The sequence below is a fragment of the Miscanthus floridulus genome, chromosome 4, assembly GCF_019320115.1.
Source record: "Miscanthus floridulus cultivar M001 chromosome 4, ASM1932011v1, whole genome shotgun sequence".
Taxonomy (NCBI): Eukaryota; Viridiplantae; Streptophyta; class Magnoliopsida; order Poales; family Poaceae; genus Miscanthus; species Miscanthus floridulus.
The window spans coordinates 50412643-50430232 of record NC_089583.1 but is presented as its reverse complement, the minus strand read 5'-3'; the positions used below and the strand labels follow the sequence as shown (position 1 = coordinate 50430232).

Below are 17590 nucleotides of genomic sequence, written 5' to 3'. Positions count from 1 at the left end.
TCCAAAGGTGGAGGCTTGGGGGTATTTATAGCCCCTTTGAAAACTAGCCGTTTTGTAGCCGTTGCCATACTGGACACGTCCGGTATGCATACTGGACTTGTTCGGAATGACTTGCACTACGCCAACGGTCACTGAGTTAAAGTATGCGAGGTGTCGAAACTCCCGACGCTTCATGGGGACTTCCGACTGTCGGAACTCCCAACTCACATTGAAACTCCTGACTAACCCATTTGAAAGCTAGCCATTGGGCTCTAGTCGGCCATACCTGTTAAGCGTGAGACATCAGAACTCCCGACGATTGTTAGAACTCCCGATCGTCAGAACTCCTGACTCACATCGGCATTCTTGACCCTTGGCTCGTCTAAAAACTAGCCATTGGGCTCTAGGCCTACTATACCAGACACGTCTAGTATCATACCGGATAGGTCCGGAGTGACTAGGCAGTCAACTCTCCAAGTCAGTAAAGTGTTGGGATGTTAGAACTCCTGACAATTATCGGAACTCCTGGCCGTCAGAACTCTTGACTTACGTCGGAACTCCCGACAAACCATGTTAGAGAAACACCTGAGTGACCCTACCATACTGGACTCTTTCACTCAAACCTCACATAGGTTGGCTTGAGCACTTATGAATGATTATCTATCAACATGATGCATCTCTCTTAATAGTACGACATACCTATTATACTCAAGATCAAAGGAAAAACGAATTTATATTGCTTGAGTTGATCTCTTTTGAATTGATACCGTCTCTTTCAATCTTCATCAAGTGCGGGTGCTAACATGTTGATATTGATATTTTCACTTGAGCATAGCCATCTTGAGCACGTGACTCGATTCCATTCATCAAATATGAATAATCCCAAATGTATCAAGTCACTTCCATCAAACACTCCAATAGTGATTTGATCCTCCACATCAACATGACCATCATAGCTTGATTAGTACCTCAACTAATGCAAGTACTTCCTTCTTCACCCTAGCTAAGTTCTTTGGCCGCCAAGCTGTCGCTTGCCCTTCACCCTTGCTTAGTACCTCGAAGTCTTTCCTTGCTATCTTCACCATCTCAAGCCATCAAGTCACATCTTGTGTTGAATCATCCATTCATTTGTATTGTTATCTTTTTCATTTCAATTTAGCAAGCTTCAAATATGAGACCATTCCATATGCAATCCCTCATGTCTCATTAATTAATTCTTACCGAGCTTGCTTTCACATAGTACATGGAAATCCCATAATAAATAAGCCTTTGCATGAATTCCATTTGCATTATTGTCTTGTGCTTGAACTAGATTGTTTATACAACAACACAACATTTTGATTTTCATTAAGTACATGTGAGATAACCTATTACATGTCCACACTTAGCAAATGGATTAGACCTTTAATCATGTTGTCATTCAATCATCCAAAAGCCACTAAAGGGCTAGATGCACTTTCAATCTCCCCCTTTTTGGTGATTGATGACAACTTGATTAAAGCTTACAAAAGGATATAAACATTTAAGCTTTTGGGTTCAATGATTTATGAGAGGCTCCCCCTTAATATGTGTTTATGATTAGAATTCACAAAATGACCTCAAATGTCAATTGCACATACTAAAACATATAGGAGACTCCCCATAGATCATTGCATCCGTGGGGTGCAAGTGTGTGTGACAAAGTAAAACTGTGATGCATATGACAAGATATATCACACAAGAATAAATATAAAAGCATCACATCAAATATTTTCATTCTAGCATGCATGGTCCTTATAAAAATAAATACAACACATGTATGTCACACATAGCACTCATTACACATTGTCTCAAGTCCACAAGCCACTGATATAAATAAAGATCATGTCTCAAGAGATACATAGATAAAGCTCAAAGTCTCATCTCTCACATGATACAATCTATCTCAAACTCAAGATACATCAATGAAGCTCAAAAACTATAGCTATAGTACATATCTCTAGGTGCAAAGATAAGCAAATGAAACAAACATCCTGAAGCTTTAATCAATCTCTCACCCCCTTTGTCATCCATCACCACAAAGGTCCAATAATGACATACTAAGCACAAAGGGGCTACAAGCTATCTCTAAAAGCTATGATCACTCATCATCATCTTCATCTCCTGTCTCTACCATCATCCTCATCATCTGATCATGGAGCACCAGCTGGACTGAGAACCACCCTCACCAGACGGGTCATAGCCACCAGACCCATAGTAGCTGAAGCCACCTGTGAGGTCACTCCACTAGTCTAAAGCATACTCATCTACAACACTAGGGACATGGCTAAGAGTGAGTAGGCACACGAGCCTATAGTGGTAAAGTGTTAGGGTGCTCTGGTGCCTACTACTGCTATTGTTGCTCCTATCGCTGAAGAAACTCAGCAAACTCTCTGTCATATCTGGCCTGCTGCTCCTCCTTAGTCTTAGGCTCACTGACTGCCTCATTTGATAGTGGAGACCTAGGAGGATCAAGCTCAAGTATAGTAGCAATCTACTTTAGAGTCTAAGTGTCCTTCCTTCTAGCCTCCCTCTCCTTCTGCTACCTGGTCTAGGATGTCTCTGTACATCCCCAATATAGCAATGAACATCTTACGAATAGGAGGAGGACTACAGCGACGTGAAGAAGAACATGAAGGAGCACATGGTGGAGGTGAAGCTCTTGCTACTGCTACACCACTCTTAGGCGCATCTGCCTTTGCTGCTCCCCCTAGACCAGGTGGGGGTACTCCAACCTCTATCAAGTCATCCACTATCTTTAGGACTTTATGCTTCTTGTCATACTCAAATGTGTGTCATGTGACCTTCTCAATCATATACATGATGTAGGGTAGAAATCCATAGCCCTTGAGGGGCCTCTCACCCACACTCCTGATCTCTGACCAAATAAAATCAAAGACAATGAATGGTTGTGCACCTGATGACATCCTGTGGAGCAAGTTTCTAGAATAATCAGCAATGTTCCCTTTGTCTCCTCCCTTGCAATCAATGGTCTTCCTGAATATCCTATCCAAGTACCTGTAGGTAGGGTGAAGACCAACTACCTTGCCAATTGCTCCTCTCTCACCTCCTGGTGGGTACATGTAGGCAAGCTGCTCAGGAGGTAACACCTGCTCTATGTGGATCCTATCTCTCTAAAGGTCTGCTTCTGAGAAGCCAAGAAAAGCTACAAAGGCATCGTAGTCTACACTATACTACTGGCCTTCAAGCATCCAATGCATGCACCTTGGCTCCTCTTCCACAAACAAAGTGGCATAGAACTGTGCAATGACTTTAGAGTTTAATCATGCACAAACTCCATGAGCATGTATACACCTGTGCGGTGATAGGTGGCAATAGCATAGTCAATGGAGGACTTCTGTAACTCTCTGACATATTTCCAATCTATCCACTGAGACTTGGCTACCACATGATTTCTAGCAAGTATCACACTAGTGTAATAATCTAGATGGAACATAGTGTGAAAGCGATGATCATACTGAATCCTAGGCAAACCTCTCTGGGATCAATCCTCCTCTGATCTCTTGCTCTCTCAGTCATATCCTTTCCTTTGTAGTTGACTCTGACCACATAATTGGGTAAAATCAGAGCATGTACTTCAAGAAGGCCATAGTGCATGCCCTAACTTGGGTGGTGCACTAGAGGTGCCTGCTCCTCCTCCTCTATCTCCTTAGAGCTATCACCACCATCTGACTCTCTGTCTGAATCTCTATCAGTGCCCTTCCTCTTCCTGTACCCAACTCTGTAATCCTTAGTTTCATCATCAGAAGAGGGGCTGCTATCACCATCACCACTCTCTCTGTACTATGGAGCACCCCTAGTGGCTCTAGAGGGTCTCCTGCTGCTACCCTGCTCCTACTGAGTGAATCTGTGATGCAAGTCCTGCGTTGCCTTCTTGTATTTCTCTAATGTTGGATCATGCCTATGCTTGGATCTAGGGCTCCTGTCTTCCACTCATGGCTACTGCCCTATATCCAAATGAATTTGCAATGAATTTTACATACATGCCCAAGAGATAACTTATTTTGGTTGAAATATAGAAATAAGATTAATTATCCTATGCTTTGCAATCACCTCAACCAATCTAGGTCACAAGGTTCACAAAACATAATAAACAATTAAACTTAGTCCTAAGAATCAACCACTGAGAAGATCGAAACAAGAGAGCAAAAATTGCTCTGCTGCCTCATATCGGCACATGTCCGATATGAGCGGGCAGCAACCCTAACCAGGGCCCTTGGCTCAATCTTCAACCAATCCAATTCCAAACTCTGGTCATTGCTTCTAGACAGGTAATGTAGCATCTCTACCAAAGGGATTTAAAAATAGGCCCTAACCACTTAGATCGGATGAGGTCCGGGATTAGGATACCTTGAGAGAGAGGATGAAGATGAGATTCGAAATTCAAGTCCCGGAGCCTTCAATCTTGATGCAAACCTCCTCTGATCCAATCTCCCTCTCTTCTTTTTCTTGGTGGAATCACTAGGTCACCAACACGATGCAATAGAGGTGGCAGGCGCTAGCTTGGAGGAGAGAAAAGAGAGATAGAGGACCAGGGCCAAAGGGGTACATGCCTTTTATTGACCCGCGCATACTGGACACATCCGGTAGGCATACCAGACACGTCTGGTATTTGCGGGCTAGCTGTTTTTGTTCCAAAAATTTATTCTCTTGATTCCAATCCCCTTCTCTATTATTACTCAGTCCAAAAAGGTATACAATCTTGATCCAAACTAAGTATCATCAATTTTTCTTATCCAATGCCATGATTTGATGTTCTCTTTACCAAATATTTGGCATATCTATGATTTTGCTTACTTGAGAGAGATATAGTGAGACATAGTAGAATGTGGACTTAAGAAAGCCATGTCATGTGTGATTAGTCAATCAAACAATCAAGGAGAGCTATAATCATCATATGACAAGGCTAGGTCATAGAGACCAAGATTCACATAGTTTTTCAAATTCACACCACGTACAGATGCTAGTTATGGGTTTTGAAAAAAAACATCTATCCTATGTCACACAAATGCTGCATTCTAGCATATAAAGGGCCTTAGATGCACTTACAATCCATGTATGTAAATACATACGTTTGCCTTGAGCCCACAAGAATTCCACTAAGAAGATACATAGCATGATAATCTTTATGTTGACCTTAATTGCCAAATAATTATGCTAGATACGAAATCAATTTTTCTTCCAAGGACTACAAGGAATGCTAGATAAATTTGTTAGTCCACAAAGGTGCAAAATAGAAACTAAGCTCCCCCTTAATAAGTGCTTTAAGTAATTTGAATGACTTTCAACTAGCACTTTATTCCATTAAGAATTTGAGAGTCAATTTTCAATTTTGACCAACATGAAGTAATAATGCCATATTTAGAATTGAGTTCAATAGATGCTCATAATCCACTTAGATTTGATAACTCACAAGCTTCTGAAGTAAATTAAGGATATGTAAAAATATATGGATCAAAGACTCAGTTGCAATCCAATCAGTGTTCTAGTTCCTGCAATACCAGACACGTCCAACATGTGCAGAACAGAAGCACTTTTCTTTTTGTCCCTTGCCATACTGGACACGTCCGGTAGTCATACTGGACACGTTCGGTAGGTGTAGGACAAAAACAATTAACCCTGTTGCTTGTGATTCTTCATTTTAGCCCTAGTATTTATTTTATGCCCTGCATCTCAACAAATAAATTGCTCTACTAGAGAGCTATTAAAAGCATCATATGGCAAAATAAAATACTTTTCAATTGAATCTAATTAGCCACTTTCAATATTTCACAAATAAACCTATTTGTGAGCCATTGAACACAAAATATACAAAGTGGCTATCCTATAAGGTTTAGGTACTTGTTACAAATGGTGAGGATGAAGTAGATGATATATTCATTAAATTATCTTTAGGTTAACCATATAGGAGATTATGATAAGAATTGGTTGATAGATTGAGTGAATATTTTCAATTTGCTTGCTCAACCACCCCAAAACTTTTATCTCATCACCAAGTACCTACATCATTAACCTAAGCACACTTTGGTACCCAACTCTTGTTGGGTCCTTTTGGGTTAGTCAACAAGTGCTTAGGCACCCAAATGGCTTTAGTACTAGTTTGTGGAGAACACATCACCTTGCTAGTGCTAACTCCATTTGTGGTGTTCCTAAGCATATCATTATAAACACATGTGTTCGGCTTAGGAGTGTTACCATTTGGGCATTCATAGCTTAGATGCCCCTTTCTTCTACAAGTATAGCATATGCGGCCTTTGTTTGCTCTTTGCTTGTTTTGCTTGTATGGACATTTATCGACCTTGTGGCCCATCTCATTGCATCCATAGCATCTTCTTGTTGCAACTTGGGCTTCCTTTCTTGCCTCTTTGTACATTGGGCATTTCTTGGTAGGATGCCCTAATTTCTTGTACATGAGACAAGCGCTTTGTCCATCACTTTTCTTTTGGTTGGCCAACTTGTTTGAGGCCTTTTGTTTAGGCTGTTTCACACTTGTCAGCCCAACTCTTATGTGGACACATGGCCCATTCATGTCCATATAATCCACAACCATAGTATAACCTTTTCCATGTTTCTTGCTCTTGGTTGTGTTGACCTTGCTTGAAATGTAATTCTTTTGTTGGGCTTTGGAGGAAGCAAGGTTTGAACCCTTCTCAAGCTTCTTGACCATGTTATCACGGTTATCTTGAGAAGGTTTGCTTTCTCCTTACCCTTCAACCGAATCACATCTTTCTTTAATCTTTCCACCTCTTCTTTGAGCTCTATGTATTCTATGAGATTTAGCTCAATCGAAGATTGGCTTGCTTGAGGAGCACACTCATGGTACAAGAAATATTTAATTGAGATGGTGTACTAGTGAGTGAATGTGTGAGAGGTTGAGAAAATTTTACCGATGTGATCATAATCTCATGAGCCACCTCAAGCATGATGCTTGATTCAACTACTTCCTCATGAGAGCACTTTAGATGAACAAGTTTGCTTGTAGCACATTATACTTGCTTGATAGTTCATCTAGCCTTGCCTTGAGATCAAAGTTTTCCTACTCTAGTTGTGAAACACTAGAAAAGGAGTTAGTAACTAAAGCATGCTTGATTGACAATTTTTCATACCTCTCATTGATTTCCTTTAGTTCTTCTAACTTGGAGATGAGAAACATTTCTTGCCATTGAAGTGATTGCACTTGCTTCTCATTCTCTTCTTCAAGCTCATCATTCTTTTCAACTATCTTCATGATGATGAACTTGTCTTTGTGGTTGAGATGATCAAGGTTGTAGTTGTCTTCAACTTCAATATCACTCTTATCTTGATCATCCACTTGTGCTTTCTCCTTTTCTTGATATTTCTTGTTACTATTCTTCTTGCTTTTCTTAGCCATGAGACACAAGTGATGAGTATCATGAGATACTGAGGTTGACTCATCACTTGGTTGCCACCAGTCTTGAGCTTCCTTGCAAACAATTGCTTGCTGCTCTGCTGCCTCGGCCATACCAGACACGTCCAGTAGGCATACCCTGGTATGTGTAGGCAGACAACAGGTCATGCGCTGCTTGCACTTCTTGCTCTGGCTCGATGCTCTTGCAGTCTTGTGAAGCTTCTTCACTGCATGAAGACATAATGGACATACTTTCCATTGAATTACACTTAATAGCATCATCACATTTGAATTTTCCATATAATTCAACAAGTCTAGTCCAAATGAGATGAACACTATCCGGAGGTGGTTGTCCATTAAAGATTGCCTCATCTTAAACCTCTGCACTCAATGTACTCAAAATGATATTAATAGCTAGAGCATAGAGTTGTACGCATATCTCTTCCTCTTATGATAAATTTTTGTAGTTGCACCAATCAACTATAGGAAGAGGTATGCTTGCATCCACAATATGCTCAACAAGAGGACTAATATCTCTAAAAGCATTGAGTACATGAATTGACCAAGGTAGAAAGTTTGAATCATCATTTTGGAGAAGCACTGGCTCCAACTCGATAGGCGTCGACATCCTTTTCTCACGGCGGTGAAGCTTTAGGTGAGAACCTCGCTCTGATACCAATTGAAAGGACCTAGGATGCCGCCTAGAGGGGGGTGAATAGGCACTTCTAAAAATTAACACCTCTAAATACGGAAACTATTAGTAATGGGAGTTTCCAAAATGGAAACTCCAAATCCGAGTAATACCACCCCTCATAAGTTAGCCACAGAGTATATAAAAGATACTAAATAAGTTTATGGAGCCAAACACCTGCAACCAAAGAGTTAAATCAAAATGCAATTAAGTTTGGCACAGGAACCAATATCAGACGTGTCCCGTATACACGGTTTCAGTGGAACAGTCCCAAACTTGCTCCTTTCGATTTCTATCTTCAAACCAAACTGCAGGTACCTACTAGAGATGACAAGATACATAGAGAACCCGCACAAGAGCTAGAGCAACACAAATATCAAATGAAATGTGAATTGAGACACAATATTTGTTTTACCTAAGTTTGGACTCGTTTGAGTCCTACTCTCCAGTTGAGGGGGCTGCGGGTGACCCAGCGAAGGTCAGCTCTAGAGGGTACCACGAAGGTCACTCTAGCCTAGAGTCTTTTCCAACTCCTTTTCCTCCTTCCACTAGTTGATTCCAAGGCAGCGGAATCGACCGTTATAAACTTTTTGAGGCACACTACAATCTCTCAGGTGCTCTCTGGCGATGCCTAACCATCTAGGATCGAAGAGTCCAAGAGTAACAAATGCGAATCACGAGATTGACAATATGCACAAGTGCTCAAGTGGTTGGATTGCTCTCTTTTTGAATTTCTCTCAACCCACTAATGGATTTGGCAATTTAGATCACACACTCACTAAGAGAGGGTTTAGGAGAGTTGGCAAAGCTCAAAAATGTGCTAGAGGATCAGTAGAATCAGCAACCTCCAAAGGTGGAGGCTTGGGGGTATTTATAGCCCCTTTGAAAAACTAGCCATTTTCTAGCCGTTGCCATACATATCGAACACGTCCGGTATGACTTGAGCTGCGCGAACGGTCACTGAGTTAAAGTATGCGAGGTGTCAAAACTCCCAACGCTTCCTGGGACTTTCGACCGTCGAATTTCCCGACTCATGTCGGAACTCCCGACTAACCCATTTGAAAGCTAGCCATTGGGCTTTGGTCAGCCATACCTATTAAGCGCGAGACATCGGAACTGCCGATGATTGCTGGAACTCCCGACCATCGAAACTCCTGACCCTTGGATCATCTGAAACTAGCCTGATGTAGACTAGGCCCGATCTTCCAAAAGGTATGATAGCGTCGATTGGTGGAGAATCGACATTCACGATCTAGGCTTTGAACCAAGATTGATTCGGACCCCGCAACCGTTACACCACTGCTCCATTGGTTATCAACCACGCGAACGCGATTGACCTCGTCGAGAAGGCTTTCCTGCAAGCGAATCGAGAACACAAGCAAGAACGGGATGAACGCAATCTAAAATTGCAAATAAATATGAGGCTTATGAAAACAAGAAGGAGTTCAAGTCTTTATTCGAAAGGACTAATCGCCACAGGCGAACAAGATCAAGAACTAGGGCCCTGGTTCACAGCAAGTGGCCTTGGCGGCGATAGTTGCAGCAAAACGATGTCTATTTCATGAGAAAAATCAAGAACTAAACAAAACCCAAACCCCAAGGAGAGCAACGGCTGCTATTTATAGAGTCTTGGGTGTCACCCCCCCTGGACGTGCCCCCTAATGGGCCCAAACACGATACACGGCCCAACAGACCAAAAGACGGTGTCGCAGCACCCTGACAGATTCTGGATGCTGACTTGTTTTGACGATTCCTGTTGATTCCGAAGGTCTTTTGATATGAAACCACTTGTATTGGCTTCCTTATCAAATTATCTTTCCAATCATATATGGATCGTCGAAAACAGAGTCTGGATGCGTCCTGGGTGACCAGTTTAAGGCAGACTGGTCCTGGAGCCCGAACCGGACTCGAACTTGAGTTGGACTGGGGTTCCACCATGAAAAAGATGAATTGGACGCCCATGCTAGACCTCCTCCTCTACTTGGCTTGTATGCGATGAAGTTGTGATGTCCTCATCATAGCAGTTGGGCTCCGTCCTACTATACCAGACACGTCCGTTATCATACCAGACAGGTTCGGTGTGACCAGGCAGTCAACTCTCCAAGTCAGTTAAGTGTTGGGACGTCGAAACTCCCGACGATTGCTGGAACTCCCAACCGTCAGAACTCTCAACTTACGTCGGAACTCCCAACAAACCATGTTAGAGAAACACCTGAGTGACCCTACCATACTGGACACGTCTGGTATGCATACCGGCTCGGTCATAGAACAAAGTTAGTTTCTCTCTTCTCTCTTTCACTCAAACCTCACATAGGTTGGCTTGAGCAATTATGAATGATTATCTATCAACATGATGCATCCCTCATACTCAAGATCAAAGGAAAAACGAATTTATATCGCTTGAGTTGATCTCTTTTGAATTGATACCGTCTCTTTCAATCTTCATCAAGTGCGGGTGCTAACATGTTGATATTGATATTTTCACTTGAGCATAGCCATCTTGAGCACGTGACTCGATTCCATTCATCAAATATGAATAATCCCAAATGTATCAAGTCACTTCCATCAAACACTCCAATCGTGATTTGATCCTCCACATCAACATGACCATCATAGCTTGATTAGTACCTCAACTAAATGTAAGTATTTCCTTCTTCACCCTAGCTAAGTTCTTTGGCCGCCAAGCCATCGCTTGCCCTTCACCCTTTCTTAGTACCTCGAAGCATTTCCTTGCTAACTTCACCATCTCAAGCCATCAAGTCACATCTTGTGTTGAATTATCCATTCATTTGTATTGTTATCTTTTTCATTTCAATTTAGCAAGCTTCAAATATGAGAACATTCCATATGCAATCTCTCATGTCTCATTAATTAATTTTTACCGAGCTTGCTTTTACATAGTACATGAAAATCCCATAATAAATAAGCCTTTGCATGAATTTCATTTGCATTGTTGTCTTATGCTTGAACTAGATTATTTATACAACAACACATTATTTCGGCTTTCATTAAGTACCTATGAGATAACCTATTACCTGTCCACACTTAGCAAACGGGCTAGACCTTTAATCACGTTGTCATTCAATCATCCAAAACCCACTAAAGGGCTAGATGCACTTTCAGGATTACTGTTTTGAATGTGGGCCTGCAGCATGATATTGGACTGTTTTGTGCACAGCTTGCTGAGGACAACATGAATGATGTGGTCAGTCTCATAACTTATATCCAGATTAATTGTTATGTCTATATATATATGCATAGTTCTGATAACCATGTTTTTTCCAACACTTGCAGATTCAGGAGAACGACGTAACATACGTAAGTTGTAGCTTTAAAGCCATTTTAAACCAGGCCATGTATCACTTGGGTCATTATAAATGGGAATATGGTGGCCCTGTTCTCACTTCAAAGGGAATGCAGGAAAAAATTCTTGTGACTAGGAGTGAAGATTCTCGACCAATGCTGATCGTCGTCAGTAGACCTTGCTTGTGAAGCAAGGAAGAGTGCACTAGTAAATACATTACGCTACATCAGTGACATTTTAGCATATGAAATGAATGATTTGGACTTCTCCGAGTACGTGGTACGACATTAGAAAATTCTAGAAAGTTAAATTACTGTTAGTTGTAATAATGAACTGATCTAAATTATTATGGTTTGTAATGAATAAATTTAAATAATTATGTGTTTGTAATGAATGGGTTTGTAATGAAATAATTTAAATTATTATGGGTTTGTAATGCATATATCTTCTTGTCAATTAGTTGTTGATATAATATCCTTGTGAATTATATATTATATATATGTTCTGGTCATATTTAAATTTTCAAATTTCATTTTTTTGTGTGAAAATGTACTGGTTCCACCCCACAAATAGGAATTATAGGGGCGGCTGGTGTTACAACCGCCCCTATAAATTATTTTTATAGAGGTGGCTGGTGTTACCCACCACCCCTACAAATACAGTTGTAGGGGCGGCTGGTGACACAAGCCGTCTCTACAAATCGATTTATAGGGGCGGCTTGGGAATCGCCCCTACAAACCCTTTTATAGAGACGGTGTGGTAGAGGCGGCTGGCAAAACCGCCTTTACAAACCATCGCCAGCCACCCCTAAAAATGCTTACTGTAGTAGTGAATGGCAATTTTTTCGGCTTAGTTGAAATGTTGGCTGAATTTGATCTAGTCATTAAAGAGCATGCTGATCGTATCACTAATGACAGAATTCATGATCATTATCTTGGTCCTTCCATCCAGAATGAATTAATAAATTGTCTAGCTGCTACAATAAAGTTTGCAATCATTGAAAAGTTAAAAGAAGCAAAATATTTCTCAGTTATACTTGACTGTACTCCTGATGCAAGCCACCAGGAACAGATGTCTTTGATAATAAGGTATGTGGATGCAACATCTGATTCTGTTTGCATCGAAGAATCCTTCTTAGATTTTTTAAATGTTAATGATACATCTGGGCAAGGATTGTTTGATGTTCTACAAGAGGAGTTGAAAAATCTTGACCTTGATATAGACAATGTGAGAGGACAAGGATATGATAATGGGTCTAATATGAAAGGAAAACATCAAGCTATAGCTTCGCTCGTCAGGAAATTTGAACAATATCAAGGGTGTATGAAAGAACTTTTGGTTTCTTGTTTACTTCAGATAGATTGATCAGAGTTTGATGGCTGTTTGTGTTAATCTTGAGAAAGCACTTCAAAGTGGAGAACACAAAGATATTGATGCACAAGAATTGAAGGGGAGTCGATTTTCATCCAGGATGCACTTAAGGAATCTATGAGTGCTCTTGATATTCTGATGTTCTTGAAAAAGCATCCCTTTTATCCTAATGCTATTACTGCATATAGGATTTTGTTAACCATTCCTATGACTGTTGCATCTGCGGAACGAAGCTTTTCCAAACTTAAGTTATTGAAATCCTACTTACCTTCTACTATGACACACGAAAGACTCAATTTACCGATATGGCACCACGTCACCTTCCATGTTGGTGGCAAGTAGTCTCCACCACTGTCTCCTTTATTTTTCTTTGCTGTTGTCTTTGTTACCAAATATTGAAATATAGTCCTTTTTTAGGGTTGTTATTATCAAAGATAGTCGGTGGAAAGACTTACCACTTGGGCCAAGAAATGCTTGGGCTGACTCAAAGACAGGGCAACATATCAGGTGCAAACCAACCAACATGTGTAAACTTGGAAACTACCACTAGATGCTGATCCAATGGATGGGGTGAGATGTGAGATTTTTTTGCGCTTAAGCCCCCCACCCACCGGCCTTTTTTTGCGCTTAAGCCCCCTCACCCCATCCATTGGATCAACATCTAGTGGTCCTGATTGGTAGTTTCTAAGTTTGCACATGTTGGTTGGTTTGCACCTGATATGTTGCCCAAAGACAACCCCAAAAAAGGGTAGGGTTACCGACACATTGCCGCCCTATTAATATTTAGCCATATGTATACACATATACATATATACGGGAAGAAACCGACCCCCTTAATACATGTGTGCGCATCCTGAGGGATAGCGGCGCACTCCCATGTATTCCTCTCCACCTCTACCCCCATCATCTTCCTCCTTTCTCCCTCAATACCCATCTTCTTCCTCCCGCCACCTTGACCACCGCCCGGGGCCATCGGCGACCTCCCCGCCTGCCGCCCACCTCCGCGGACCATACCGCCCTTCCCTAATCCTAATTGGAGAATTCACAAGGTGACTCCTTGCCCCTGGCCCACTGTCCGCACCGCCCATCCAGTTGTCTCCCACTGCCCACTTGGCGGTGGCGCCGCCACATCGCTCGCCGCACCTCAACCCACCACCACCGCTGGGCCAGCCGCCGTTGCCGAGCCCTTCCCTTTCTAAGCCCACCGGCCATGGAGGGCTCCCCTTGAAAATAAAAAAACCCTAACCGCCGCCGCCTCCTCCTCCTCCACCGCCTTGGCACCACGGTGACCTCGCTGCCGGCCGTCCCACCCCCTCCTCCTTCGGATTTCGCCGGTGTGCTCATGCATGCATCGCTTGGGGTAGCGACGCACACGCACCAAATAAGAATTTGGGGAAACAAGAGATCTAGGAATTGGACCAATCACGTGATGCCCTCGCCAACTCTTGTGGCTGCGGCGGAGTCGGCGCCTCCTCTTCGCTGGCGCCCGCGCAGGCCGTTTGAATCCGTGACTCTCCACCTCCCAGTGTTCCGCTCCCTGGTGCTTCCGCCGAGGGACTGGGCGGGGCTGCCGTCAGAAATTCTCTCCTGCATCCTCCACAGGCTCAACCATGTCCAGATCATGTTGGGGGTCGACAAGGTGTGCCGCTCCTGGAGCCGCGCCACGCGGGACGGGCCCGAGCTCTGGCGCCACATCGACATGCGAGGGTACACTGTGCTCTCCTACCGGAACCTAGTCGACCTCAACCAAATGGCGGTGGAGGCCGTGCGGCGCAGCCAGGGGCAGTGGCAGGCGTTCTCGGGAGAGGGCGATGGCCTCCACAACGAGTTCATTCACTACCTCGGTGACCAGTGAGCATTTATATTTATTCTGATTAGTTGTTACTATAATAAAGTTAATTAATCCCATACATATACGTATACCTTTTCCTAAAAGAAGATTGAATACTTGCAGCGCACCATTGCTAAAGCGCCTGATCCTCGTCTGGTGCGACAAACTCTCGGGTCAAGGATTCATGCAGGCAATAAAGGGATTCCCTCTGCTCGAGTAGCTCCATCTTTCCAAGTGTTGGTATTTGCAACGCGCAGGAGTGTTTGAGGTTATTGCCAAGGAGTGCCCACGCCTGAAACACTTGACAGTTTGTGATGCAGGATCTACTCCCATCCCCTATGGCTATGACAACAAGGAAGCCATGGCGATCGCCGGAATGCACGAGCTACGTTCCCTGCAGCTCACCCACAACAAGCTCAGCAACCAAGGTCTTGAGGCAATCCTCGACAACTGCATTCACCTAGAGTCGCTCGACATGCTCAACTGCTACAAGATCCACATGACTCCCGAGATGAAAGCTAGGATCAAGACAAAGAAGCTGCTCATGAATTACAGCTCAGATGGAAGATTCGTCGACTTTGAGCCGGGCAGACCTGCCCCTTCCAGTGAATGTTCTACCTGTCTCAATTACTTTAGCTGTTTCAGGCCGGCCCCTAATGAAGAAAGGTACCAGCAGCACTATCTCAGTGACGAGAAGGAAGCCATGCTGATCTCGGCAGTGGACAAACTGCGCTCCCTTCAGCTCCACCGCAATCATCTCACCAGCAAAGGACTCGCAGCTGTCATTGACAAGTGCCCTCTCCTGGAGCCCCTCGACGTGTGGAACTGCCTCAATATCGTCAGGAACAGTAATAATGCCCTACGAGGTAAAGTGGCACCGGATTAAGACCAAGAAGGTGACCACCAAGCTGCTTATGGACCGCTCAGCGTAACGTATTTAACCCCAGGGGCCTCGACATACGCAACTGCCGCAATATTGTCATGAACAGCTGCCATGGACGTCGCATCATCATGGACAACACCCTGGGAGCAAAGTACAAGTGGTTAAAACTCAGGAAAATGGCAAAAAAATACCATGAAAGGACCAAGGCAATGAAGGCCAGGATTGAGGAATACATGGCCACACTACCCGGGGCCAACATTGATTATATGGAGTTTGAAGGTGTGGACTTGGATTATGGGCTATTCAATCCTAACAGGTTTGAGCCCGGCAGTCCTATTAGTGAATGCTCTACCTGCCTTATGTTGGAGTACTTCGCCGAAAGTGAAAGTTGGGGAGTGTTGGACCTTGATGACTATGCCGATTACTATGATTCATCTTATGGCCTTGATAAGCATGATGAGACCGCATTTCAAGTGCGTGATAGGATGCTTGGAAAGAAATTCCGCAGGTACCTGAAAATGGAATGAGAATTATGCCCATCTGGATGTGGATGTTATGCTCAAATCACTTGGCACCCTTCGATCCGACCTGGCAAGTGTTTTTCTGAGAAAGTTCCCGTGGAACAAGTGGCAGTGTTAGGCAGATGCCCAGCATAGGAGCAAAGTGGTATTGTTGTTTGTTGTTTTTTCATAGGTTGGGTTATTTGTAAGGTATAAGGAAGTTATTGCAAGGCTGAATTTGGGGCAATGGTTATTGCAAGGCTGAATTGGGGGCAATGGTCATCGATCGATTCCTGAGCTTGAAGTGTTAAATATGGAGCCAGATTTAGGTCACATATATGAGAGACGATGCTTATGGCCCTGTTCGCTTGAACTTATCAGCCGTATTGTTTCGACGAAATAATAGTGTTTTTCTCTTACAATAAATCAGCATCAACCTGTTTTTCCAGCCAGCCGAAAACAACCTACATTTATCAAATATTAAGTGTACTATTCTACTTGTAGTTTTTTTTTTACAATGGATGCAATGTACTATTGTGATGATGGTTCCAAAATCCAAATTAGCTATAGCTAATTCTTTTTACTTTGCTGCTGAAGGTTCTAAATTGCTAGCTATAACTGTTTCTGGAACTATGCCAGATGCCACGAAGATGCGAAAACCGTGATTTAAATTCTTGGTTGTGATGCTTCTTGGAGAGCAAAACAGGCACTCAAGGGCATCCGAGTGTGGAGGCTAAAATTTCGACCAAAGGGACACCAATTTTGCTGATTAGTTGGAAGATAAAATGGTGAGAATGAGACAGTGCTGTGTTCATCCTCCCTGGCTACTGAAGTAGAAATGGCGACAGGTATATATTTGACCGATGCTTGGAATTAAATCCATTTTAATAATCATAATTTAGACACATATTAATTAAACTAATATGATTGTATATGGATTATATTTATATATTATTATTGGCTATACAAGAGAGATACTTGGAGAGCGAGTTGAAAAGCATATTATAAGTTGCAAAGTAGAAACATAGAAAATAGTGATCTATAGAATCAATTTTCATCTCTCGCCCTATGAATTTGAGGTGAATTTTGTAAAGTGGTGGAATGTCAAATTCCAAGCCAAATAGTCTAATTTACTAAGTAGATTTCAATTCCTTGAATGAAAGGATCCAAACGGAGCCTTAGAGTTACCTCAGAGCTTAGTAGTGGGTTACAGAAACATAGAAGATCCGTACGAAAATAATTCTGTTCCTGTCAACTACTATCAAGTATCAACCTCAGCATTCGAAACAAACAGTAAACTAGGCACCAACGGAACATTGCATTGTACACTATGCTTCGTTAGTTGATTCCTGATGATAACCAAGACCCTAAAATCAGCGGTGAAGCCAGGGCTGCTGAAGACACATGAAACAATCGAGCTGGTTCTGACCTTCAGGAAATCACATCGAAATGAATCCCCAGGAATTCACAAACTGCATGGTTCGTTGCATAGAAGACTCAAACTTTGTCAGCGGCATCCAGTGATGTGCCCTCTGAACTTCTGACTGCAGCCTCCCTCTCAGCTAATCTTCGCTCCAGTGCCCGTTGACGGTTGTCCCCTCTCTACAATGAGATAAACAACAT

The 17590-nt window shown here is 42.7% G+C and overlaps 1 protein-coding gene across 1 annotated transcript; it reads left to right on the top strand.

Annotated features, from left to right (window-relative positions):
- Positions 1-12240: 12240 nt before the first annotated feature.
- On the top strand, positions 12241-12747 carry LOC136548513 (uncharacterized). Its single transcript, XM_066540008.1, has one exon. It carries the CDS (start codon positions 12241-12243, stop codon positions 12745-12747), a length of 507 nt encoding a protein of 168 aa, XP_066396105.1.
- The last annotated feature ends 4843 nt before the right edge of the window (positions 12748-17590 follow it).